Source organism: Peromyscus californicus, unplaced genomic scaffold (genome assembly GCF_007827085.1).
Source record: "Peromyscus californicus insignis strain IS unplaced genomic scaffold, ASM782708v3 Scaffold_6__1_contigs__length_162567912, whole genome shotgun sequence".
Taxonomy (NCBI): domain Eukaryota; kingdom Metazoa; phylum Chordata; class Mammalia; order Rodentia; family Cricetidae; genus Peromyscus; species Peromyscus californicus.
This window is the reverse complement of record NW_026294584.1, coordinates 128577205-128604873: the sequence shown is the minus strand read 5'-3', so window position 1 is coordinate 128604873 and position 27669 is coordinate 128577205. Positions and strand designations below refer to the sequence as shown.

Genomic DNA, 27669 nt, shown 5'->3' with positions numbered 1-27669 from the left:
TGGAACTCATTTTGAGAAACTTAAGATTCTAAGAAACGAGCTGGATGTAGTAACACAGACCTGCAATCACAACTACACAGGTAGCTGAGGCAGGAGCATCACAGTTCAAGACCTACCTGGTCTAGAGTGAGTTCAAGGCCAACTTGGGCAATCTAGTGAGATGGTGTCTCAAAATTTAATAATGCAAAAAGGGTAAGATGTAGCTGGGCTGGTAGAGTGTTTGCCTAGCATGCACAGAGCTCTGGGTTCTGTCATTAGCACCATATAAACAAGGCATGGTGGAGTATGTCTGTAGTCCCAACATTTGGAAGGCAGAGGCATCGGATCAGTAGTTTAAGATCATCCACAGTGGCACAGCAAGTTCAAGGCCAGCCTGGGATACATGAAAACCTGTCTCAGAAATGACTGGGGAAGACACTCTATGGTAGAGCACTAGCTTCCAGTGCACAAGGCCTAGATTTAATCCCTAGTACCTCAATTCATAACCGTGACAACAACAATAACAGTAGTAGTAACTTTCTAGGGAAAGGGCCTGACGTTTTCTTGTAGCACAGATGCCCCAGAGAGTCTGATGTCACTGTGTACCCACCTCCTCAGCATAAAACATGGAAGGCCATAACATAAAATGCACAGGATGACTTACAGAAACCAGTGATATTGAGATAAAGTAGTTTTAAAGTGTGTAGCATAGTAATGTCTGTGTTTCTATATTAGCACTCTAAACAAGATCCAGCAAGAAGACTAACTACTGGTCCACCATCAGAGGGATGATAGTCAATATCCACCACAGCTGTAAATCACATTGAAAAAACCTGGAGTCTTTATAATGTATCTACAACTGTGCATGATGTTATTAGTGAAAGGTCCCGTTCGTTATGTACATTCATAATGGGAGAAACACTGAATTTCACTTTGAGGTCTGTGAAAACATATATATGAGGTTTTTCCATCTCAGTTCATAGACCCTGAGTTCTCCATTAGGTGGCCTAGTTCTCATCAGTCCTCTCTGGGCCTTCATTCCCATTTCTTCCTGGTTTCAGAATGAGGTCTGATTCTAAATACTATCCATAAGAAGAGAATGTTCCCCGCTTGAACTATAATGGTGGGAAAAGAAGTGGGAGATAGAAACAAGCAGGAAGTAAACCTCCAGGCAAGGATAGAAGGTGCTGGGTCTGGATCTTCTGTGGAACAGAGAACTGAGAGCAATCTTTTATGATACTGTCCCAAGTTCATCTCAGCTTCCCATGAGGCAGCATCATCAGCAAATGTCCTAGCATGTCCATGATATGGCCCTAACTGAAGGTGCCACCTACATAATCTCTGTGGGCAAGGTACTAGAAGCTGATGGACACTTGTACTTCCTGTTCATTTGGGGAGGAGGCTTTGGCCATGTGGTAGTAATGAAGCTTATACCTTCCCCAGGGACCCATGTGATGGAGGGCTCAGGACGGATGGTAGTGACTGCTGTGGGTGTGAACTCTCAGACTGGCATCATATTTACCCTGCTGGGAGCTGGAGGTGAAGAAGAAGAGAAGAAAGACAAAAAAGGTAAGATACACACACACACTCCAGGAAAGGAGCTTTTAAGGCCACATTTTCCATTTATCTGTTCACTCCACAAATATAGAGTGCCTGCTACACCAACAGTCACCTCCTTTGTCCTCAGGGCCTGCTGGATTGGGTAGGTGATGTCTGTTCCATCTGCCTCAGTCTCTGTCTTGTCCAGTCATGTCACAGAGGCCTCCCCTTCCCCTCTAGGCCAGCCTCAGGCCAAACTCCAGCAGTTGAGGAGCTGGCTCCCCCTCACCTCAGTATTGAGCAGAAGTCCTCATCCAGAAATGTTCCTTCTGACATAGGTCAATTCTGCCAGCAGAGCTGTCAATCCATTCAGCATAGACCAGTGCCAGGCATGAGCAAGAGACTCTTGGGAAGGTGATTGAAATCCAGTCCCATGCTTTCTGCTCTGATTCCCCAGGAGCTAACACATTACCAAAGTCCTGGTTCCACTTCCCCTTTCAAAGTAACAGTCCTTACCACCAGGTGTCCCTCAGTGCATTGAGTAGCCATCTGAAATACTAATACATTTCACAACAGAGGAGAGATACTCACACAAAAAGATCTGAACCCAAAGCCCAGAACAGTCAGCATCTTACCTGTTATCTACACTCAGTTTCAGGCACAGCCCCCTTTCAGACTGTCAGTCTTTCATCTAATTCCCTAAGCTCTAGAATAGCATCCCCAACATTCAGACCTTTGGGGGAGTCTGGGGTAGGTTGATAAGTGGACAGATGGCCCTTCCTAACCAAGTTCAGACATGCATGCTGCCCACAGAGGCCACTGGAACACAAAACCTGCGTTGGGGCTGAAGGCAGATGATAACTGAGTGAAGGACTCCTTTCCAGTGTGTCCCCTATGGTCACAGCCATCCCTTCAATGCCCAGCATGAGCAGTGAAGCTGAGCTGTTATCTGGGAAATCAAGAGGCTGGAGAGAGCAAAGTGGGGCTGAGTTCAGAATGGAGCAAAGTCCAGGCTGAGAGTCCCAGCAGGTATCGAGACAGGGTTTCATGTATGAGTGAGGACCTGTAGCCTGAATAGACTGAGTGCAGTATGGCAGAGCTAAGAAGTTGGTGGAATACAGTAGTTTGTACCCGTGTTCCAGTCTCTGTGGGGCCTAGCTCAGAACAGACACCCAGAAGCTCCTGTAGGCCAGCCCTACATCTGACAATGCCATGAGGAAATCGGGCCTCAGGGACCCCTTGGGTACCATTCAAGGTCCTTTGCCAGATCTGAACCAGCATACAGAGAGACAGAGGTTTCAGTTCTGTGTGGGAGTCAAGGCGGAGTATGAAGGGCTTGTGACTGAAGAACCAGAACTGGACCCTTGGTCTTCCCATCCCATCATGTCGGCCTGAGGCACAGCTCAGAGTCCAGAATGGTCTCGTGTGCAGGGTGTGTGTGTGTGTGTGTGTGTGTGTGTGTGTGTGTGTGTGTGTGTGGTGTGTCTGGTGAGGTATGGTGTACGCATGAGGCTGTATGTGCTTCTCCTTCATTAACATGTCTCAAAAATCATCACACAGGTGTGAAGAAGGGGGATGGCCTTCAGCTACCAGGTACAGTAAGACAACCCTCAGGGAAGTCGGGCTTCTAGGAATAGCTGCAGCTGTGGGCCCCTAGGCCTTGCCTCTGTATTAGCAGCACATAGTTGGAGGAGACCCCATGCCTACTAGACAGCCCTCTGTGATCTCTGTGCCAGTCCATCAGGACAAGAAACAAACCCACTCTGCCCTCTTGTCCTTATGCCCAAGGCCAAATGGCACCTCCATCGAAGCCACACACACTAGCATTCAGTACCTCTCTTGTCATCACGGCCCCCTGCACCCCCCCCCCACCAGCTCAGCTCCTGTCTCCAAGCACACAGTGTGCCCACCCCACTCACCAGTGTCCCTTCTTCCTGATTCCCATGTAACTGTATCCCCACCCCAAGAAAGAACTCCATGGGGTGAACTTGGCCGTCCCCTCCCATTGTTAATTTCTTAGTTAAGATCTCCCTGATATAAAAGGAGACATCTAGAAGCCCCTCTCTGGTGAGATATCTCACATCAGGGTTATTATAGTACTCTTCAGTGAGCTAGTCAGGGAAGGAGAAGGTAGTGGTGGGCAGTGGTCTGATCCTAAGTCATCACCACTGACAGACAGCAGTTCTTCAGAGACACAACAACGGTGGTCACGGGGAAGGCCTTCTAAGTGTCTAGGGCACGCAGCACTACTCACTGAGTATTTTGAATTGACTCTTGGTCATGGGTCCCTGGACAGAACTTCATTATCCCATGGGGTTCCCACCTGACCAGCTGAGTCAACACAGTCTAGATGTCACCATAGACATGCCATCACAGCCGAGCCTGTGGAGCACACCTTTAATCCCAGCACTCAAGAGGCAGAGGCAAGCGGATGTCTGTGAGTTCAAGGCCAGCTTAGTCTATAAAGCCAGCTCCAGGCCAGGCAGAGATACACAATGAGACCCTGTCTCAAAATAAAATAAATAATAAAGTGCCATCCCACCTGAGCACCTGACCCCACTCCTTCACAGGCCCTCTGTGTCTGAGTCTCAGTACCCACCCCACCCCACCCCACCCCTGTGACATCTCCATAGGAACATTTCACCTCCCCAATTTGAGTTCCTCACTTCCAGCAGAGTTTTTTTTTTTTTTTAAGAATAAGCTGTGTGATTATCCCCCAGTAGGTTCATGTCTCTGTCGTCGCCTTCTCCATTGTGACATTGCATTTTCCATCCCTCCCACCCCACAGCAGCCGACGGCGCAGCACCTGCAAACGCTGCAGGTAGCACAAATGCCAGCCTAGTCAATGGTACGTCTCCACAGCGAGCTCTCGGGCTGGGTTGCTGGGTTTCTTCTTCTCTACCCCCTCTACTCGAGGCTTTCCCTGTCCTGGGTCCCACAGACCTCTGACACACATGGCCACACCAGAACACTCTCCCTCCCAAATGGGCCAAGTACTTAAAAGCAGAGCCACAACCCAAGACGTCAGCTCCACATGACCTTGGCTTCAGATCTGGCCCCACGAAAAGCAGCAATGCCACCCAGGATGGCCCACCCCAAGCACGGTTCTGGCTCTGGTTTTGGAAAGTGGCTTGGGGTCAAGAACTAAACAGAAGCCTAGCAAAGACTCCAAGCCTCCTCTAAAACTCCCCAGAGGCGGAGACGCGGGCTGGAGTTTCAGCTCTCTAACCCCATCCACAGCATGGCTGAGCCACAGGTAGACATTTCTTCCTCCGTCTTTTTCTCTTCTCTCTTGCAAAACCAGCAGGCGCTCAGGCTTGTGGGGCTTGGATCTAGTCTGTCCCTCTAGGGTGGACTGGTGTCTGGTGCCTGGGCTGGAGCATCTATGGGTCTCTACACTCTTACTTCCCCAGGGTGGCCGGTGGGGGTGGCTGCCTGTGTCCCCATCATCTTCTCCTCACACACAGACATGGAGGATTATAACTACTTGCTCCAGGGGTCTCCACTGTCCATCATCCTCAGATACCACCCTTGTCCTCATTAGGTCCCATGATAGCCACCCAGGCTGCATCTGGATGCTCAGGAGCATTAGCATTTTAGCCGTGAAAATACTACCAGAGAAGCTGAGGCAGGGGACAGAAGCATCACTGAGTGCCGGACATTCTTCTCCATTCTGTAGTTTCATGCCCCACCCCTCCCACAGAGTGTGGAGACCCTGTCTCACCCCGTCCTCCCACCCTACACCTCTCGCCAACCCCACCTGCCTTCAAAGCGCCCAACAGACCCACCTGGAAGATGTCAGGGGCCGCACAAGGCACCTCTGCAAGCAGTTGCTAATTCTAGTGTGGGTCTATTTCAAGCCCAGGAGGAGGAAGGGAGACAGCTGGGGCTGTGGGTGGTGTCAAGCCACAGGGAGGGGTGGCTGAGGGGTGACAGAAAGAGCCAGCATGGGCAAACCCACAGCTGAGGAGAAGGAACTGGGAACCCACTTTCCCTCGGAGACTGGCATTCAGGCATCATCCACATCAGCCAGTTCTAGAAGAAAAGGGGAGTTCCCCTTTCAGGCTGCAGGCAGAACCCACAGGGAAGATGAGGAGCTTTAGTTTCTAGACCAACGCTGCTATTAGTGTTTCATGTTCTCCATCTCTCATCTTCATGAAGGCCCTGTGACACCAGTTTCACTGTCCAAATATGAAAGATGGAGAGACTGAGACTCAAGGAAATCAAGCCCAATCCCAGCATGGTAGCACACCCTTCAATCCCAGCACTCGGGAGGCAGAGACAGGTGGATCTCTGTGAGCCCAAGGCCAGCCTGATCTACAGAGTGAGATCCAGAACAGCCAAGGCTACACAGAAAGACCCCGTTTCAAAACAACAACAACAATAGCTTTTCACCCACAGGGCTGCTCCTCACTGCCTGTAGCTCCAGTCCCAGAGAACCTGACTCCCTCTTCTGACCTCCGCAGGCACCAGGCGCTTGCGATACACAGACATCCATGTAGACTTATATATATAAACACTTACACATATAAAATAAAATTTAAAAAAATAAAAAGTAAGTAGCAGAACGAAAATGTAAATCCAGAACCCAGACCTGCTTATCTCTGAGGTATGTCTTCCTCCAGGCAATCCAGGATTCCACGATGAAGTACATCTTATAGAGTTTCTATTAAAATAAAGAGGTTTTCCCAGGGGAAAAAAAAATGAGATCTGGATGCGGTGACATGCACCTGTAATCCCAGAACTCAGGAGACTAGGCTGAAGGTTCGTGAATGTGAGGCCAGCCTGGGCTACAGAGTGAAGCCCCCGTGTGAAAGATCTCAAAGGCTGAAGACCTAGCTCAGTGGTCGGACACTTGCTTAGCATAGACAAGGATCTGTGGTAGTCTCTGGAAACTGTGTTCTGACAATATGATCGGAGGACCCTGAGTCTAGGTATCACCTGGAAAATTGTTTTAAAAAAGAGGGGGCAAGCCATCAAGACCCCACTCCAGGCCAACAAGTGAGAATATGAGTTGTAGTTCTGTTCAGACTCCAGAAGCAAGCATGGAGAGCTGGTGGCTGCGGCCGGGGCAATGAGAGGGAGCGAGCTATCATCTCACCTCCTTTCTCCGAGCCAAACCTTGGTGATATAGGAAAGAAAACAACAACAAAAATGGTGGTGGTGGCTGCTCCCTAGCTGTGACTCCCCCCCCAATTCCACATCTGAAAGGTGGGGTGTCCGCTCATCCGGAGGGATCCCCATCACTGTTTTTAATTTCATTTTCTTTTACACTCACACACATCTCACTGTCAATCAAGGCAGATGACGGATCCACGTGGCTTCCTGGCCTCTTTGCAGCCCTCGGCAGGTGCTTTCCTAAACATGTCTTTGGTTACCATGAGCCCATTTCACAGAGAAGGGAAAAGAAGTAACCTTTCCAAGGTCTCCTGGCCTGTGACCTGTCCCCACCAAAGCTTCTTTATCGTCACCTGTCCAGGGATCTTCAAGGTTCAATATGGGTTCATCTAGAATATACGCAGAGCAGAGTCTCCTGAGACCCCCACTTGCCCCCTATCCTGGGTCCCCCTCTCTCATCCTTGGGCCCATCTTCCTGGTCCCGTGTGGTGACAGGCTGGCTGCTGCAATACAATGCAGGGCCAGGTGGGCACCAGTTTAATAAGAGGCTCAAATAAGTCCCTTGCTTCTAACAAACCAGGCCATCTGCGGCGAAGCCCAGATACGGCTCCCTTCCCCCAGCATGTACATTGCTGATTATTTGTCTGGCCATGTAATCGCCTATGGCAATAAAAGAGAATTGCTGGGCTTAATGGGTACACGCAGCAGCTAGGACATCTGATAATATGAGGCAAAACAAGCCTTTCCAGCATTCTAAAGGTGCTTCTGGAAGCCGGGTCCTTTGGCACCCCTTAGCCTAGTTAGTGAAATTATTATGAGAAGCAAAAAATAATTGTGGCCCATTATTCTTTTCTCTTAAAAAAAAGTTTTCTCTCCTATTGTTTTTAATCCAAAGGAATGCATTTTACAGCAGAACAAAAAGGGTCTTTATCTTCAAGCCCCAGGGTGGACACTGGCCCTCTGCTGGGAGTTATGGATGGCGTTAGTGAGCTGGGGTCTGAGCCACCCATCAAGTGTCCACAGTGACGGCAGCAAGCTAATGCCAAAGCTCCAGGGTTATTCTGGAGGTGTTGTGTGAGGATAAGCTGCCTCTGGACATCCCTCGGCCTCAGTTTTCTCGTCTATAAAATGACAAGGCTGACAGTCCCTCCCACCTGATCTTGCAGGGCCTGACAAGAGATGATACTTGCAGAAATGTCTTCAGTCAGCTGAAGGCTGGCCTGTGGAAGTAGTTGTTATGAATGTAAGCCCCCAGGTGCTCTCAGGGTTTGGATACATCACCCCACTGTGCCAAGGTGGAAACAGGCTTTGAGCGGCAAAGCCACAGCTGGTCAGTGTGAAGACAAGATTCTCAGGAACCCCTCACAGTGCCACCGTGAGCCCCCTGTCCTGGGCTCAGACGAGTCTTGGCAATGGGAATCACAGAATAGAAACATTCACACTCCCAGGCAAGCTCTCTGCCTAAGCAGCTACCTCCCTCTCTGAGCCTCAGTTTCTCCTCAGTAGATGAGGATCCAACACAAGCATCCTTCTCAGAATAAACAGTGACAAGCACTAGATCCACGTTTCTCGACCTGTGGGTCGTGACCCCTTTGAGGGTTGCATCAGATATTTACATTATGATTCATAACAGTAGTGAAATTATGGCTAAGAAGCAGCAATGAAAACAATTTTATGGTTGGGGGGGTCACCACAACACGAGGAACTGTATTAATGGGCCGCAGCCTTAGGAAGGTTGAGAACCACTGGTCTAGATGAAAGCATGGAGGCCGTGTGAACTCAGAGACTAGTGGTCTTGGCAGCAGATCCCATAGCTACACAGCCTTCTCCCACCCCTCCTGAGGGACCAGAGCTATAGGAACGGTTTCAGTGGGTGGCGCAGGCCTAGTGGACAGAAAGGCACAGCTGAAAGCAAGTGTCTCGGGCAAGAACCAGCAGCCTCCACCCCGGCCCGCAGTGGCCCAGGCTGTGACAAGGGTTCCCAGGCAGCACTGGTGGCAGGTAAAAAGCCCCACACCCAGCCCTTCCCCCACACCTGGCAGCATCAGGCCCTGGCATCGACGGTAGCACCCGCTGGGGCCACTGGCTCTTGTTAGGCTGTCATGAAGCTGGAACGATTCCTTAAGATCTCTTCCTCCTAGGACCAAGACGTTTCCCACAGACCTTCAGACACCCTGGGGAACCTTCTCACCTTCTGTCCTGTAAACACTACAGGACTTTAGGCATGCGTAACCTTGGTGTTCGACATCACATCCTTCCGAGAGATTAGGAGAAAGAATCGTTTTCCCTGCCCAGCCCAAAATAAGAGATGTGTTGTTGACCTTCATCCCTCTCCATTCTTCTCCATTCTACAAGACTGATCATTGAGATCTCTCTCTCTCTCTCTCTCTCTCTCTCTCTCTCTCTCTCTCTCTCTCTCCTCTCTCTCTCTCTCTCTCTCTCTCTCTCTCTCTCTCTCTCTCGCTCTCTCTCTCTCTCTCTCTCTCTCTCTCTCTCCTCTCTCTCCTCTCTCTCTCTCTCTCTCTCTCTCTCTCTCTCTCTCTCTCTCTCTCTCATCTCTCTCTCTCTCTCTCTCTCCTCATTTTGGGGAAAATAAAAATGATGTAGCTAGAGGGTGAGGCAGGAGGGTCATGAATTTCAGGCCAGCCTAAGACACTTAGCAAGTGTCTCAAAAATAAAACATAAAGGGCTGGGGGCAGATCACAGTGGAGGAGTACCTGCCTGGTATACGCAAAGCCTTAGGTTCAAATCCTCAGAACCACAAAGGGAAGGGAGGGAGGAGAGAAGGAATGGAGGCAGGGAGGAAAGATTTGAAAGTTTCTCTTCTCCTCCTTTCAACCATAAGCATCCTGCCAGGCTCAGTCTGGAAGTCTGGGAGCCTCCCTCTGCTTCCTGTGCAGGACTTTGGTCCCTTTTACTTTCCAGCTCATTCTTTTCACCTATAAAACACTCAGGGCCAAAGTTATCCCAACAGAAACACTCCCCCGCCCACATCCAGCCCCAAAGACAATCCAGAGCCTTCTGGCCCCACAGCCCCTGTGGCTAACATGACGGCCAGGCTGGCCTTCGTTCTAGGCCTTCTCAGCATCCCTGGGCAGCTTGGCCCTTCCTGTCTGTGACATGAGTGTCTGTGGCCTGTTGTGTCCCCGTGATGACCTGTGCTGCCTGTTGTCTGTTGACATTCTCTGTTGTGTAGGTAAAATGCAGGATGGCAGTGCCGACAGCAGCCAGAGCAAAGGTAACCGCAGCCGTGGGGCTGGAGTCACACAGAGACAGGGACTCACTGGGGACAGGGGCGAACACACGCACACCCCGTGGGGCGCTCTGGCATCTTTGGGGGTGTGGTTGTGATTCTCATAATACTGGGGGAGATGAACAGGTGTTAGAGTGAGGTGACGGGGTACACCAGGGCCAGGGTCTCCCAAGCCTACCCATCAGCTGGGGACTGGAAGTTGCCTCTTAGAGACTCTTACAGGTGGTTTGGCTAGGCCTCTGTCCAAAAGAGTGACAGGTCCTTCTGTCCATCCCACACTGAAGAGGATCCCTTGGCTGGATATGAGGGCTTGGCATTTGTGCCCGGGACACCTTACTTTCTATTTTAATCCGTGCTTTGTGTCCTTCCAATTCTAGCTCCCTAGCATCCCAACAACTTGGCCTCAAGAACACCCGGGGAGGGGGAAGGGGAGCCCTTCTCTTTCTGTCTGATTGGGAGAGGGTCAAGGGCCCATTAGGGTGGGGTCTGTGAGCTTGGCTCAGCCCCGTCCTGCTGGGAATCCAGGGTAGAGTCCTGTCCTGTAAAGTCCCAAATACGTCTCTGATCCCAGATCCCAGGTACTACTGGGACCCGGAGACCACAGCTGGAAGGGGCAAGTCCCATCCGAGGCTTCTTTGCCAGCCATGAAGGGCCCAGATGGGGCCCTCAGCATTTTTCCCGGGCAGGCAGGGCGGGTGCTAAGGATGCCGGCCTGTCGGCTGACCTGCATGTGTGTGTCTGTGTGCACATTCGTGCTCTGCCCTTACAGCCAAGCAGCAGGACGGGGCGGCTGCTATGGAGATGCAGCCCCTGAAGAGTGCAGAGGGCGGTGATGCGGATGACAAGAAGAAAGCCAACATGCACAAGAAGGAGAAGTCGGTGCTTCAGGGCAAGCTCACCAAGCTGGCTGTGCAGATCGGCAAGGCAGGTGAGTTCTCAGCAGGGACCTCCTTGCCAAGCCCTGCCCTGCTCTGCCCTCTTTCACCCCACCTGTAAAGGAAGGCTCTTGATCCCAGTGGTCCTCAAGGCCTGCCCTGCTCCAGATATAAGAAGCCCTGTTCTGCCATCAAACTGCCACAGCCACGGCTCTGAGGATCTGGGCAGGCAGCTTCCCCCAGCTTTGAGTCCCTGCCTTCTCCTCTGTGAATGGGGATAATTCTTGTCCCAGTATGATAGGATATTTTGAGAATTAAAGGTGACTGTGTAGACAGGGGGCCTAGCCTTGTAACTTACATAGTGGCGACAGACCCTGTAGGGCCTCGCATTGCAGACAACAAAGACTTTAGCCTGAAGACAGGAAGAGGTAACAGCAAGGGAGAACCAGAATGGATTTGGACTTGATAACGACCTCCCTAGCCAGAGCGCAGAATTGGACTGAAGGGGTTAACTGCAGAGCCAGGAGTCCACGCAGAAGGACTTGTCTGAGCCCCCAAAGAGCAACCCAGGTCCTCCAACTGAGATGTTAGCTGCAGGTGATAGCCGTGGCAGTCTCCTGGCCCAGGAAGCCAAGCGCAGCTGCAAGGTGAGCCCCAGCCCTCCAGCACAGCCTTGACCTCCCCTTGTGCTGAGGATGTATGAATGGCAAGGCCTCCCACCTGGTTACTGAGGCCTCTGTGGCTGTCTCCATTTCTAATTATAGACAGCACAGCAGGGGACAGATGCAAATTATAGGCTCAGTGGTCTATATTTAAACCTGGTGACAGCTCTCTTGGCTGCCGGGAGCTTGGCTTCCCGCCCCTGCGGCTGTCAGGCAAGGATAAAGCTAGGCTCTGATGCTCTGCAGCTGGAGCTGGGGTGGGGAGATATGGGCCTAGGGATTTCCTCCTTCACTGCCATGGCTGTCACGGGCAGGTGACTCCACAGTAGTGTGTGGCACTAAGGGACCAAGAAACTAAATGATGACAACCTCCTGGCCTCTGAAGACCTCAGTCTCCACTCACGCCATCCTGCCAGGGATAAAGTTCGCAGCCAAGCATCCTGCGCTCCCAGCCTCCCACCACCTCCCTCTGGGGATGAACCCCTGGTGGCCACGGATTTATGGATGGGTTTTCCATGCTGAGTCTGCTAAGTAAGAAATGCATATCAGAGAGGGTGGAAAGCCAGAGAATCCTGAGATCTGTGCAGAATTCCTAGGCTTTGCTTCACCCATGGGACCTCTAGACCACAAGCTACATGACGGAGCACACCCACCATGCAGAGTTGCCTGAGCTTGAAACCCGTACACCAGCCAGGGGGTCATGGCATCTGTGTGGTGTAGTTGCATCCACAGGCTGTTATCATCAGCTCTCCTCCATCAGAGAAAGCAAATAGGCACAGTCCCCACAGGATGTGTATGGTATCCGCAGCGGGTCAGAGAAAGGCGCACTGATCTGACGCGGGGGGACCCCAAGGATCAGCTACAGCATTACCTAGTCTGTGGCCGTCAGCTAGTCACTTCCCCTATGTGAGCCTCTGTTTGCTCATCTAAACAATGGCCATCTATTCCCTCCACCTGGACACTCTCCCCAAGACCACCACATATCCTGATATCTCCTGGAGTACCATCTCCTCCAAAACACCATCCCTGGTCATGCTAACTACATCAGTCACTCGGTAGCACACCATCCTCTTCAGCCACATCTTCCTGGTATCTTTCTTCACAGCATCAACCCATGTCTATAATGACTTTACTATAGCCAAGCATGGTAGCACACACACACACACACACACACACACACACACACACACACACACACACACACCCCTATAATCCCGACACCCTTGCTTTGTATTTCTCTGTTGGTTTCTTACCTACCTCTGCCTGGGCAGGGTGTCCACACTTGTTACTGCCCAGTCTCTGTGTCCTAGATGAGGAAGCACCGTGCACCTGGCTTATCGCAGATGTTCAAAGGCGTCTGTGGAGTGAATGAGGAAGAGTCCAACCTTATCTCATTATTGTGTGACAGTTGTATGCAGGTGGCTTTTGTTGATATACTCATGTGTTCCCTTGACACATGTTTATAGTGAGGCCGAATGTCATGTGGGCGCCAAGCTCGGCACTTTACCTGCATTTCCACGTGAGCTTTACAAAACTACAGGCAGGAAATCAGCCCCCATGCCCCATACAGAAGGGGCAGCTGAGGCTCCTTGAGGCTCAAGGACTTGCTCTCGGCCACAAAGCAAGGAATTACAACTAGGAGATGAGCTGAGGTCTGCCCAAGAGGCCTCCAGAAGGGGTTTAGTGCCCACCTCGCCCCTCCCCCGGAGCCCTCTGAGCACATGTCCCTCATGTCACAGGCCTGGTGATGTCAGCCATCACAGTCATCATCCTGGTGCTCTACTTCACCGTGGACACCTTCGTGGTCAACAAGAAGCCATGGCTGACAGAGTGCACACCTGTCTACGTACAGTACTTCGTCAAGTTCTTCATCATCGGGGTGACGGTGCTGGTGGTCGCCGTGCCCGAGGGCCTCCCTCTGGCTGTCACCATCTCTCTGGCCTATTCCGTGAAGGTAAGAAAGGAGAGCAGTGTTAGGTGGCTGAGGCAGTCCCAGCTGGGGTTCTGTCAGGGAGCCAGGGAGGGCGCAGCTAGACCTCAAAGATGAGCTAAGAAGTGTGTGACTGCAACAAGAACTTAGAGAGAGTATGTGGGCAGGTCCCCCAAACTCAGACACCTTCAGAAGCATAATGCAAACCAAGAGTTAGGCCCTGGCCACAGGAGCCCCCATTATTCAGCCCAGCCAAGCATGGCTTTTTGGGGATGCAACCCAGGCTGGCCAGGCCTTCAGAATTTTCCTCAAAAAGAAGGAAAAATCCATACTTAATATAAACTGTCCTGATCCGTATTGACAACCAACTCAGACTTACAACATAAAACGGGGCTGCGATATGGCTCAGTGACAAATGACTTCACTGGCAAGCCCCAGGCCACAGCACTGCAAACTGTCAAATGCAGACGTGACTGGGCAAGCCAGAACACAGCCCCTTTCCACCAAACCAAACAGGTCAGGCCCTAAGACGTGGAAAAGTCGAGCAAAGTCACACAGGAAGCCCCTACCCCTCAGGCAGGGGTTGCCGGAAATACAGGAGGCTTTACAAGCAGTTAAGCAATGTCCCACCTGGATGCTTGCTGGCCAAGTGGGAATCTAGGGCTTTCCCTAAGCGCCCATGTACCTGCTGAAGCAGTGGCCACCAAAGAGCCCACGGGCCACAAACCAGGCCCACGGTGCCACTACCAGATTGTCCTGTCTGCTCGTGTCCTTCCTTTTCCTTGGGATTTCCCCCATCTTGTTGGGCAGGGACACAGACTCCTTTTTCCCAGGGTCCCAACACCAAGACGTTGCTGAGAAGGCTTTTGCTCTGAGACATTGGCAGCTCAGCCCGAGGGCAAGGCGAGCGTCAGTTTCCAAGCCGGAATTTGGACGGCGCTCTGCGGTGTAATTTCATATAGAGAGTGATCTCCCTGCAAGAGCCAGCAAGTGGCAACTCCGTGTAAGGGATACAGTGCTTATCAGCTCCCTCTCTTGCAGTTCTCAAAGAAACCCCCTCCCACAAACCAAAGCCCAAACAGGTGACAGCACAGTGCTCCTCAAGGGCCCGGTGCCTGGCAAGGGTAACTGTTGCATGGCGTAAGGAGGTTCCCACTGCCGCACCACTGAGCTCAGGGACTCTGTGAAGCTTGGTAGAGCTGGTTTGGGGGCATCATGAGCAGACAGTTTTAGGCCTGAGCATCTTCTGAAGTTTTTCTCTCTGGCCTGTGACTGGCAAAACCACATGATGAACAGTGAGGCTAACATCTCCCCCTTTGAGCTTGCCCTTGGGGCCACCATCAAGAGCACAATGGCGAGCTCTTGGGTTAGCACCTCTTAACAGGAGCACCACACAATCCAGGCACATCATTTTAAATGTCCCGGTAACTGCCTTTTTAAAGTTAGAGCTGGGGGACTGTCTCAACATGGAAAGTGCTTGCTGTGCCAAGTGTGAAAACCCAAGGTCAGATCCCTGCACCCACATAAAAGTCAGGCCTGCTAGCATGAACCTGTGACCCCAGCCCTGGGGGAACCCACACAGACAGGTCCTGAAGGGGCATGCTGACCAGCAGACATAGCTGACATGACCAGCTCCAGGTTCAGTGAGAAACCCTGTCTCACAAAATAAGACAGAGAGGATCCCCCAGTGTCAATCGCCAGCCTCCACATGCACCTGAATGGACAAATATACATATGAAAGGGGTATAAAATGTGACTGGGGGCTGGGCGGCAGTGGTGCACACCTTTAATCCCAGCACTCAGGAGGCAGAGCCAGGCGGATCTCCGTGAGTTCAAGGCCAGCCTGGGCTACAGAGTTCCAGGAAAGGTGCAAAGCTACACAGAGAAACCCTGTCTTGGAAAAAAAAAAATGTGACTGGGGATGGAGCTCAGTGATAGAGCACTTGCCTAGCACACATGTGGCTCTGGATTTGATCCCCAGCATCACATAAACCAGGCACAGTAATGCACAGCTGTGATCCCAATGATTGTGAAGCGAAGCAGGAGGTTTAGAAGTTCAAGATCAGCCTGAAATACATGAGACTCTATCTCAAAAAGAAAAAAGAAAAAAGTCCAGTAGCATTAACCTTAATAATATAAATTTAAGCCAGGCAGCAGTGGCACATGCCTTTAATCCCAGCACTCAGGAGGCAGAGCCAGGCTTATCTCTGAGTTTGAGTCCAGCCTGGTCTACGGAGTGAGGACAGGCACCAAAACTACTCAGAGAAACCCTGTCTCGAAAAACCAAAAAAAAAAAAAATTTACTCAAACATGTCTAAATTATCAACAGTCCAACATGTAATCATCACAAAAGAAATGCTTCCTTTGTACATCTGTTTTCATAATGTCTTTAAATCTAGCATATTTTGTATACTTCGGGCCACATTTCAAGTGTCTTCACCCCTCAGCAGCTACCATGTTGGACAGTCAAGATGAGAGATTTTTGTGCATTTTGTTTTGGGTTTTGTTTTGTTTGTCATGGGGTTTCACTGTGCAGCCCAGGGTGGCCTTGCACTTACAACATTCCCCCTGCCTCTATCTCCCAAGTGCTGGAATGTGTCACTGTATCTGGCTTCCAACAAGAGATTCTTAAAGCAAAGAGCCAAGGCTCCTTCAGTGAGGACAGGTGCACTGGAATGTGATGGAATGAAGTAGACTGCCAGGCTAGGGGAGCTGGGAGGTCAGGAGGAGCTGGGAGGTCAGGAGGAGCTGGCAGGTCAGGAGGAACTGGGAGGTCAGGAGGAGCTGGCAGGTTAGGAGGAGCTGGCAGGTCAGGAGGAGCTGGGGGGTCAGGAGAAGCTGGAAGGTCAAGAGGAGCTGGCAGGTCAGGAGGAGCTGGCAGGTCAGGAGGAGCTGGCAGGTCAGGAGGAGCTGGCAGGTCAGGAGGAGCTGGCAGGTCAGGAGGAGCTGGGTTCAAACTCCAGACTTTATTTCACTGCATGTGTGATCTTGATCAGCTCACTTTGCCTAGAATTTGTCAACTGAGAAGTGGATTTCCAGCCTCCTCCCAGATCTCCCAGGAACCTCACAGGACAGCACCAGAAAATAGACTGTAAAGCATGTTGCAAGCTCAGATTGCCATCGATCAGACACTCACTGTACACTTACTGGTGCTATTATCTCAGGTTATAAGAACGGGAAACACAGTAGCATTTTATCCTACCAATATTCATTCTCAGTAAAAGAAATCCCTATTTAAATCATCCATTTTCACTCCTTTTAACCTCGTAGTGAAGAGTTACTGTGGGGAACAGGAATGAATGAAATCAAATCCCTAGGCACAGACTCCGCTTGATTTTGCTGCTGGTAACTTCACAAACTCCCCTTGCCACATGGGGTCAGCAGGTCAGCAGGGCCTGCCTGAGAATTATGTCATTTCCATTACTTGTGGGAGAATCTAGGAGAAGTTAGGGATATAGAACTGGATCAGAAAGAAAGTCCACAGAGGGAAACAAATATTACTAGGTTCAGTAGGGTAGTGCTATAAATTTAAAAAGAAGGATGTTGATAAATGAAACATGTCATAGGTAGTAACCTATGTGCATTTTCTTCTATATACATTGTGTGTGTGTGTGTGTGTGTGTGTGTGTGTGTGTGTGTGTGTGTGTGTGTGTGTGTCTGTGTGTGTGTGTGTGTGTGTGTGTGTTTTGGGGGCTAGGGAGATGGCACAGTGTGTAAGTGTTTACTGTGTGAGCCTGCAGACCTGAGTTCAGACTCTCAGGGCCTGTGTAAAAAGCTGGGTCCGGCTGTGTGTGCCTGTGTCCGCAGGGCTTTGGGCTGGCAGAGACAGGGTGGCAGCTGGGGCTGACTGGCCAGTCAGACTCGCCAACATGCAAAGAGCCCCAGGTTCAGTGAGAGACTGTCTCAAGTGGATAAGGCAGAAAGCCACCAAGGAGAACACTAAACATGCTCCTTTGGCTGTCTCACACATACACATATGTGTGTGCACACACACACATGTAGTTTTTATTATGCATGCTATGATAAATGCCCATAATAGAAAAGGTGATTTATAGACTTGAGGGAGCCAATACTGTTCTACAATTCTATCACCTTGTGATAGTGACATTATTGTTGTTTTTGTTTTTGGAGACAGGGTTTCTCTGTGTAGTTTTGGTGCCTGTCCTGGATATCACTCTGTAGACCAGGCTAGCCTTGAACTCACAGAGATCTGCCTGCCTCTCCCTCCTGAGTGCTGGGATTAAAGGAATGTGCCACCACCACCAGGCTTGATAGTGACATTATTGTTTTCCTATTTTTACAGATACTTTACTGTATCTGTAAGCACAAATGCATTCTAAATGTATCCACTTAGGGTGAAATTGATGGGTCTCTCACCAGGCACCAGGAAAGCATTTGAGAAATTCAGAACCAAATGAGGAGCAGTTACTTACATTAATAGGAATAATCAGTGATGAACCAGCCTTCATTTTTAAAATTTTTCCTACTCTTTTTTTCTGTAAAGAATGTAGGTGAGGAGGCTGGAGAAGTGGCTCGGAGGTTAAGAGCACTTGTTGCTCTTCCAGAGGACCCAGGTTCAGTTCCCAGCACCCACATGGTAGTTACAACCATCTGTAATTCCAGTCCCAGGGGTTCTGATGCCCTCTTCTGACCTCTGTGGGCATCAGGCACATACATGACGCACATACATTTTTGCAGGCAAACATTCATACACATAAACTAAATAAATCTAAAAGGAAAAAATTTTTAAGAATATAGATGGCCAGGGGGTGGTAACACACACCTTTAATCCCAGCACTCAGGAGGCAGAGGCAGGTGCATCTCTGTGAGTTCAAGGGCAGCCTGGTCTACAGAGTGAGTTCCAGGACAGCCAGAGCTACACAGAGAAACCCTGTCTCAAAAAAAGAAAAAAAAAACCACACACACAAAAAAAGAATATAGATGAAGCAGGGTGTGGTTGAGCACACCTGTAATCCCAGCACTGGGAGACAGAGATGGGAAGATCATGAGTTCAAGGTTATCCTTGGCTGGATTGCTAGTTCCAGGCCAGCCTGTGCTGCATGGGACCTTGTTCCCAAAGCAGATGTCAGTGACTTCTGTGATAAAAATTAGTAAATTCAATTATCAAATTTTAAATAGTCCAAATGATTAATAAAAAGGAGACCCACATGTGGCGCTAAAGAAGCCTGGAGGTTACTTACACGTGCAGAAGATTAAGGGGAGGCTGGGGCCCAGGAAATTCCCAGCATCCTCTCTTCCTCAGTTTCCCTTTCTTACCCATTCTCTAGAAAATGATGAAGGACAACAACTTGGTCCGCCACCTGGATGCCTGTGAGACCATGGGCAACGCCACGGCCATCTGCTCAGACAAGACAGGCACGCTGACCACCAACCGAATGACCGTGGTGCAGGCCTACGTCGGCGATGTCCACTACAAGGAGATCCCTGATCCCAGCTCCATCAATGCCAAAACCATGGAGCTGCTGGTCAACGCCATCGCCATCAATAGCGCCTACACCACCAAGATCCTGGTAAGCGAGCGTGGGAGCATCCTCCATAGCGGAGCACCTGATTCAGCTGCTGAGTCTGAGGCTCACAAAATGGGCAGCTCGGCTCTTAACTTTCTACTAATATGGCTGCGATGTTTGTGAAACCAAAAGAAACTATCACTGCTAGTTATGACTGGTGATTGCTGTGATTCAGATATTTATTTTTAATTCCTGCCATTGAACCCCCAACACACACACACACACACACACACACACACACACACACACACACACACACACATTCACACATTTTAAATAAACACTTTTTTTCAAGACAAGGTTTCACTCTGTAGCTCTAGCCTGGGACACAGAGATTCACCTGCCTCTGCTTCCTGAGTGCTAGGATTAAAGGTGTGCGCCACCACATCCAGCCATAATTGGTTAGCTTTTGCCACACATCCAACTACTCCAAGTCAGAGCTCAGAGCAGCTGTATACAGTAGGCATTCTGTGTGGACACACTCCAGGCCCCCACTGATTCAATCAACACTGGCTCGGAAATATGCAGAAGAGGATTGGGGAACCAGCACAGGTGGAGCGACTGCCTTGCAAAAACAAGGACCTGAGTTCAATACTCAGACTCACTTTTTAAAAAGCCAGCTATGTATAGGGACCAGTTGGGTGGTTCATTGAGCTGAAGGAGGGCTTGCTGCTGGGTCCAACCAGCAGTGTTCAATCTCCAGGACTCATGGTAAAAGGAGAGAATCAAGTCCCCACAAACAGAGTTATCCTCTGACCTCCTCATGTGGGTCCTAGCATACCTGGGCTAGGTGTAGGTGAGCACGCTCCCAATCCCAGCACTGGAGAACTGGATGTAAGTGGACCTCTGGGGCTCAGTGGCTGGCCAGCCTAGCCTATTAACAAGTAGCATGCTGGAAGGCTCCTGAGGAAAATGCCTGATGTCCCCCAGCTGTCACCCATATGTGTGTGCACATCTGCACTCATGCGCTCACGTCTACACACAGAAACCAACGCCCAGACACACAAACACATACATCAGAGCCTGGGCCTTGACAGCCTCCCTTACAAGGCACGTTTGCGTCTTGTCCCCAGTAGTCCAGTTGAAGACAAACAGAGAAAAGCAGCAAAGGGGGAGCTTCATTCTGTGTGGTCACATTAGGAAGAACAAAGAGGTCTAGAAACTTCGCCCCAAGTCCATCCTCGGGGTCCTGACACGGGGTTTGTTGTGTAGAGGGTATGCATAACCAAACAGTCCAATACTGAGTTGCACGGACATTGACGGTTTGTGGGCTATGTGCCTTGTTCTTACTACCAAACAATGCAGAAAAAACAACCGTTTCTTAGTATTTACATTACGCTGGGTCTAAGCCATCAAGAGATGAATTGAAGTGGGCTATGCATGGGTTCTACAGCACCATTTTATCAGAGGAACTTGAGCATCTTCGGACTTCAGTGGGAATCCATGACCAGGGCCCTGTGGGTGGATACTGAGCATTCAAGCTGAGCCTCATCCCACCTCTCCTGGCCTCCCTCATGCCTCTCAGCTCAGATGGACAGCTGTGCTGATGGAGGAGGGGCAGCACTAGGGCCAGGCTGGTTCCGCTCTGCTCAGCAGGCTGTCGCCTCCTCTGCCAGGCTAGTCTGGGTGTGTCCACAGGGAGACAAGCTGGTTTTAAGAGAACAGAGGCTGTGCTGGTACTCTGGAGACCTGAGCTAGGAACTGCCACTATATCACTTTGTCATGCTGTATCGGTCAATATATACACATCAGGAGATTTGCTCAAGTGGGATAGCTGATGCCTCCTCTCACGGGGAAGTGCTGGGAAGAGCCTGGTTTCAGAGAGGGGAATCAGGGTGCACAACTTCACAAGGTGTGTCTCTCAGAGGATGCTGGTATTACAGAAACGTCCCCCTGAATGAGATGTAACTCCCTTTCTCAGCTAACTGGCCTATGCCCCCTGCTTGGTTGAGAAGCTCTGGTGGCCTCTTGATAAATGAACCAGACCTCTCCCATCCAGATGTTCCCTGCTGCCCAGCTGTTCTATGCAGCTGAGCAACCCTCCAAATGTGCAGGAGTCCTGGCCTTCCCTCCTGTCCGCCGTAACCCTGGAGTGCATCAGCGTGGCTCTGTAAGGAGCCAGCGGAAGTGCTGCATTATTGAGGAGCCTGTGAATCAGCCACTGTGGGGCCAGGGCTGGTGAGGCAGGGAGGAGGCAGCTTCTGTACCCTCCACCAGCTGAGCAGCCGTCCCTGCCACTCTGGGGCGGCAGGCTAAGGGAAGCAAAGTGACGAAGGGGGAAAGTAGGTCGGAGAACATGTGTGATAGAGCCCTGGGGGGTGGGGGGAGGATGCCAGAAATGACAACAGTCCTGTCTCCTTTACCCCAATTCGGAAGCAAGGGAGATCAGCAGAGCTTTATCCTTCCCAAGCTTCCCGAAAATAACCGAGACACTGTTAATGATTTTGTCCTGCAGATTTGGCAGAGAGGAGCAGGCAGTTCCAGAGCAGGGTGGCGGGGGTGGCCATGTGGGCACAGCCCCATGGGAAGGGCTTGGATTGAGATGCCTATGAGTCCTTTACAGTCAGAGGGAGTTCTTGGGGTCTGTCAAGAGGGCTGCACAGTGGGAAGTCTCCATGGAGCCTCGCTTTGGAGGCTGGCGGGAAACTCGGGTGGTGTCTTCAGATGGGCTGAAGCTGTGTCTAGGTGGCATCAAGGTCAGAGGTCAGCAGTCTGCCCGAGGTGAGGGTGCAGCTGGGGAGGCTGGGGAGGAGCCATGTTAACTAGAGTTAGGTAGGGTCAGCCTGGGCACTGACAGCCTCCTTACATGCCAGGCTTGGCCACTCATCCTTGGTAGTCCAATGAAAGACAAAATTAATAGAGAAAAGCAGGAAAAGGAAGGTTTACCCAATGTAGCCCCGGAGGAACAAAAGGGTCTAGAGACCTGCTCTTACCCCAAGTCCTGACACGAGGTTTATTTAAACAGAAGGCCAGGGGTATTCATAACTAAACCGCCCTGGTCAGGATGTGGTCCCACCCATCCCTGACCCATCGTCTGGGCTCCAGGCTGTCCTGCGTGATGGTCTGACAAGTCAGAACCATGTGAGATCTTCGTCAGGAGACTAGCTCCCCTCTGGCTAGCACCAGTCTTCAGCTTTTTCCTTCTCACAGTCTAAGATTCCTGGGGAAACTGCCGGGTTCTCGGCATCTGTTCTTTCAGGAGTCTGATAAGCCAAAGGGAGGCACACATGTGTCCCTTTAGAATACCTTCATCCTTTCCGGGACCCAGGACCTGGGGCACTGATTTGTAACCCAAGTCAGGAGGTCACTCACTTCTCGGGCAACAGGTTCCCTTGCTGTGTCTCAAAGCTTGTCACCCTAGGACTCCTGTGCCTGTCTTTCTGGGTCTTTCTGGAAATGCTCTGGCATGCAGTTCTCTTTGCTGTGGGCTAACATCCCTTAGCCTAGGATCTGGTGGGATAAGGAGGGAAGTTGTTCGACACTTGTGCTGGCCTGGCTTCAAACCGCTCCCTAGCTGTGTGAATGAAAGAAGTTACTCGACCTCTGTATTCTGTTTCTCAGGGGAAAAGATTGGATTGTGGTAGAATGGAGTGAGTTTGTGAGTGGCAGGTGCCAGCTCAAGGCCTGGTGTGTGGTTGGCACGGGATAGAACTGCTGTTTTCACTCATCAGTGAACCGCCCCTCTGAGAGGACTCTATCGGCAGGAAAACAGAATCTGGAAAATCATCAGAGAATGGGACATTGTTCTGGGTAGGAAGGGGGTCTTTTCCAAAGCCTGACAGGCAGCCAGAGGCAAAGCCAGGCAACCAGAGCCCCAAAGATACCTACTCCATCAGAAGGCCCAGATCAGGTTCTGATTTTCAGAACCAACCACCACATCCCCCTGTACTGGGCTTGGGAAAGGCCTGGAGTCCAGAGGGTCAGCTTCACACCCAGGCCCTTCCAGCCACAAAGGGCTAAGGGGATCTTGGGAGTTCCTTTCCTGGTCCAGGTAAAGCCTGAGAAGGGACTGGGGCAGAAGTCCATTGTCTTTGTTGGTTTCTGTTGCTATGATGATACACCATGACCAGAGGCAACCTGGGAAGGAAAGGATTTATTTTGTCTTACACTTCCAGGTAACAGCCCATCACTGAGGAAAGTCAGGGCAGGAACCTAGAGGCAGGAACTGATGCAGAGGCCGTGAAAGGATGCTGCTTACTGGATTACTCACTCATGGCTGCTCATCTTGCTTTCTTTCAGCACCGAGAACCACCAGTCCCAATGGTGGCCCCACCCACCATGCATTGGGCCTTCTCACATCAATCATTTAGAAAATGCAATACATATATGCCTATAGGCCAACCTTATGGAAGCATTTTTTCAATTGAAAGTCCCTCTTCTCAAGCCAGGTGTGGTGGCACATGCCTTTAAATCTAGCCCTCATGAGGCAGAGGCAGGTGGATCTCTCTGAGACCAAGGCTAGCCTGGTCTACAGAGAGTTCCAGGACAGCCAGGGCTATTTTAAGAGACAGAGAAACCCTGTCTCTTAAAAACAGACAAGTTTCTCTTCCCAAATGACTATCTGTGCATGTCAAGTAAAACTAGCCAGCACGTCCATCTACCCTGCAAGCCAAGTTTGGAGCTCCAAACTGAAGGACAGCCTGAAACATGCAAGAGGAAATAGCAGCAAAGATACAATGTCTTTCCACTGGGGCTGGGACAAGAGTTTGGCCACGGACACAGGGCTCTGGACAGGGCATGACTCCTACATGCTGTTTAACCCTCCATGTGAGAAACTGTTCTTGTGTTCTTAGTGTCTCCTGAAGCCTGTATGCTCTTTGACAGTGAGCAGCAATTAAGTCACCTCTGGTCCACTGGAATAGACTTCTGAGAAATGCTGGATGGAGGTGGGGTAGGTGATTTTATAGGTAAATAGATATATTATCCATGATGAAGGAGAGGAAGGAAGGGAAAGAGGGAGAGAGAGTGATCCTGTGAGTACGTGGATGAATGGAAGGTTGTGAGTAGACAGATGAGGGATGCATGGATTTGGATGGATGAGTGGGGTATGAATGGATGGATATGGTGATGGTGGGGTGGATGGATGGACTGTTGGATAGATAGATGTATGTAGATAGGTAGATAGATAGATAGATAAATAGATAGATAGGTGGGTGGGTGGGTGGGTGGGTGGATGGATGGATGGATGGATGGATGGATGGATGGATGGATGGATGATATGGATAGATGGATGGATATGGGTCACTCTAAGTGCATAGGTGGTTGAATGGATGTGAGTGGTTAGGTAGGTAGATGGATGTATGTGGGTAAATGGATGGAGAAGCATGGGTTACTATATGGATGCCGGTGGGTGAATATATGGATGCATGGATGAATATATGGATGAGGATGTGTGAATGTAAAAGAATGGATGGATGGATGAGCATGGGTGAGTGGATAGATAACTGTAGGTAGATAGATGGCTATAAGTCAATGAGAATGAGTTAGTAGGAGTCTTAGGAACATCCCTATACCTCTTTCCATGGCAACAAGAGGTAGACATTGACTCCAGACCCAGACCATGGCAGCACCAGTACTCAGTTGCTGCCTCCATATTGCTGAGCTGGACTCTTCCCAAACCACCCTTGGCTACAAAGGCTGCATTCAGTGATCCAGAGACCTCTTGATTTGCTTGTACCTTTTATTCTTCAGAAACCAAACAAACAGAGCTGGGGTGTAGCTCATTTGGTAGAATGCTCCCCTAGCACTCACAAAGCTCTGTATTCAATCCTCAGCCCTGCATAAATCACATGTGATGGTTCCCACATATAGTCCCAGAACTCCAGAAGGTAGTAAGACAAGGGTCAGAAGTTTAGGGTGGCTCCTGGTCACAACATGGCAGAGGGCCTCAGAGAATTCCAGATGAGCTCTCAAAAGGCAGAGGGACAGTGGCATTCCAGGCAGATATAGCCGCACAGAGACCCACAAACCTAGAGATACTCAACTCATTCTGGAAACATGGGGATGAGAGATGAAGCTTGGGGGCCGAGAGGGTTTAGGCCACAGATGAGCCTCTGATGGCCCCCAGCCCCCAGGCCTCAGGAGACCCATCAAAGCATGGATGGAGCACCCTACAAGGGCTGAGGTGGCAGACAGGGAGACTGGGGAAAGCCCTGCGGTCCAGCCTCAAACCTAAGCACCACTCTTCGGAGAGCAGGAGCGTTTTTCTTTCCACTCCTACTGTGCATGGTTACGAACTACACTTGACCTCCAAAGCTGTGTGAGTCATCTTTTTTTTCACAAATTGCTTTCCTGCCTCAGACATCCTCCCGCCAGCTCTTTGTACACACGCCTTTGTCTTTGTAGTCTCCAGCTCTTTGAATCTCAAGACTTCTGGCTTCTTGTCACCCTGTCCTTCTCAGAGAAAATTGTTCCAATGGAAATGGCTTGCCTCAGAGTCAAACGATTCTCTGCCTTCTTGGGAAGACATGCTCTTCCACCCACATTCATTCTTGCCTAGTGGGTGCTCCTGTGCAGACATGGGCTCTTAAAAGCAGGCAGGCCTGGTACTTAACATTTGACTGTTAAATGGAGGATGGCTGTGTGTGGAGCGGAAGCCATGGGAGAGCCTACAGAGGACGTTTCTGAAAACATGAACTACGGAGAGAGAATGGGTCTCCCTGAAGCCAGACCTGGATCAGAAGGAACAAGGCCCTGACAAGGTAGTTTCTGAACAGATGAGCCCAGTTGTGCCTTGTTAGAAGCCCCGGGGTCCCAGAGAGCCTGTACCCAAGGTGACTACAGTGCCCCCTGACCAGGGAGCCTGAGGAATTCCCAAACAGTAGAAAGGATCTACTGATTGTATCCCTGTGACTCGTGGAGCCAGGTTGTATCCCTGTGACTCATGGAACCAGGCTGATGACGGGAGGCCAAGGGAGACTCAAATGGTTGTGGGAAGTAGACATGCCTTGGAATCAGGTCCTGGCTTCAAACCCAGGGTCCAGTCTAGCTGCAGTGAGTCTCAGTGACTCCTAGTCAGACAGCACCTGTAGCTAGACTCTGGCCAAGATCGGAAAACCAAGGAATATGGAGAAACCCAGAAGGGACTTTGAAGGCATGAAGTAGATGGTGGCTTGGGTATGTAAGATGACAGGAACTACCATGTAACTCAGTGACAATCCTGATTTTCACCTTTTACAAACAGGATCTCTGGTGAAGATGTCTAGAGTAAGGGACCCCAGATGGGAATTCTAGTTCTGATTGAGTTATTAATAGCAGCATCCCACCCTGTGCCCTACACTCCACCTGCACACCCTCACACCAGTACACACCCTCACACCAGGACACACCCTCACACCAGCACACTCCCTCACACCAGCACACACCCTCACACCAGCACACACCCTCACACCAGCACACTCCCTCACACCAGCACACACCCTCACACCAGCACACTCCCTCACACAAGCACATTCCCTCACACTAGCACACACCCTCACACCAGCACACACCCTCACACCAGCATACACCCTCACACCAGCACACACCTTCACACCAGGACACACCCTCACACCAGGACACACCCTCACACCAGCATACACCCTCACACCAGCACACACCTTCACACCAGGACACACCTCACACTAGCACATACCTCACATCAGTACGAATTCTCACACCAGCACACACTCTCATGCCAACACACACTACATGTTGCTACGCATTACATGTAACATAGGATACCACAGCATGTAATACATATCACATACATACCTTATAGCACAGCACATACAGCAAATACCATACAATACATAACACACTTTTCACACGACTCCTCATAACACATCACAAAGAACAGCATACATAGAATATACTCCATATACTCTATACTGTAAGATGAATTGCTAAATGGCCTTATTAATTTAAAAAAAAAAAAGAGCCCGGAGCCAGATATTGGGGTGAAAACTGAGAGATCAGAGGAATAGGACAAGCGAGAGCCAACCTCACCTCACCAACTCCTCAGCCTCCAGAGAGAGCTACTTCCTGTATACTCACGCCTATATACCTTTCTGTCCCTGCCCTCTTACTTCCTCTCTCTGCCCAGCTACATCACTTCCTCTTTCTGCCCAGCTCTGTCACTTCCTGTCTGACTGTACAGACCTCCAGACCTCTATGGTTAGTGTTGGAATTTAACTCCACCACGCCTGGCTCTGTTCCCAGTGTGGCCTTGAACTCACAGAGATCCAGATGGATCTCTGCCATCTGGATCTCTGCCTTCCGAATGCTAGGATTAAAGGCATGTGCTACCATTGCCTGACCTCTGTGTTTACTGTAGTGGCTGGCTTTGTCCTCTGATCCTCAGATAAGCTTTATTGGGGTACACAGATAAAATATTACCACACTGTACCCTCATGCCATTCACACTACACATCACAGCACACAGAGCACATGGTACAATGTACTGTATATGCACACGCAGCTTACATACCATCACCCACCACATACAACATACAACGCACACACACTCCATAGCATATACATACTATATACCACAATACATGCATGCTACCCACTTGTAATATATAACACACCCCTCCCAGCCACTGCATACACCATGCACACATAGCATATGCCATCAAAACACTGCATACTCTACACACAGCAGATCTCAGTCCATATGAGCAGTCAATATACAGCATAGAGAGCTTGGGAAGGTCCCCCAAGGATTTTGCTTCCCATGTCACAGGGACTCCTGTGTCCTGGGCACCCATCCATCCTCCTGCTCCCCAGCCTCTCAGAAAGCTCT

The 27669-nt window shown here is 50.3% G+C and overlaps 1 protein-coding gene across 10 annotated transcripts in view; it reads left to right on the top strand.

Moving 5' to 3' along the window:
• Atp2b2 (ATPase plasma membrane Ca2+ transporting 2) overlaps positions 1 to 27669 on the top strand; it is a 321778-nt gene that overhangs the window by 252913 nt on the left and 41196 nt on the right. For 5 of the 10 annotated variants that reach the window (XM_052721638.1, XM_052721647.1, XM_052721639.1 and 2 more), the window contains 7 exons: positions 1423 to 1548; positions 3079 to 3111; positions 4307 to 4366; positions 9833 to 9874; positions 10659 to 10817; positions 13166 to 13380; positions 18645 to 18887. In XM_052721638.1, coding sequence (XP_052577598.1) covers positions 1423 to 1548; positions 3079 to 3111; positions 4307 to 4366; positions 9833 to 9874; positions 10659 to 10817; positions 13166 to 13380; positions 18645 to 18887 — 878 coding nt within the window. The remainder of the gene's footprint in view (positions 1 to 1422; positions 1549 to 3078; positions 3112 to 4306; positions 4367 to 9832; positions 9875 to 10658; positions 10818 to 13165; positions 13381 to 18644; positions 18888 to 27669) is intronic. The other 5 variants (XM_052721641.1, XM_052721645.1, XM_052721644.1 and 2 more) reach the window with 3 other exon arrangements.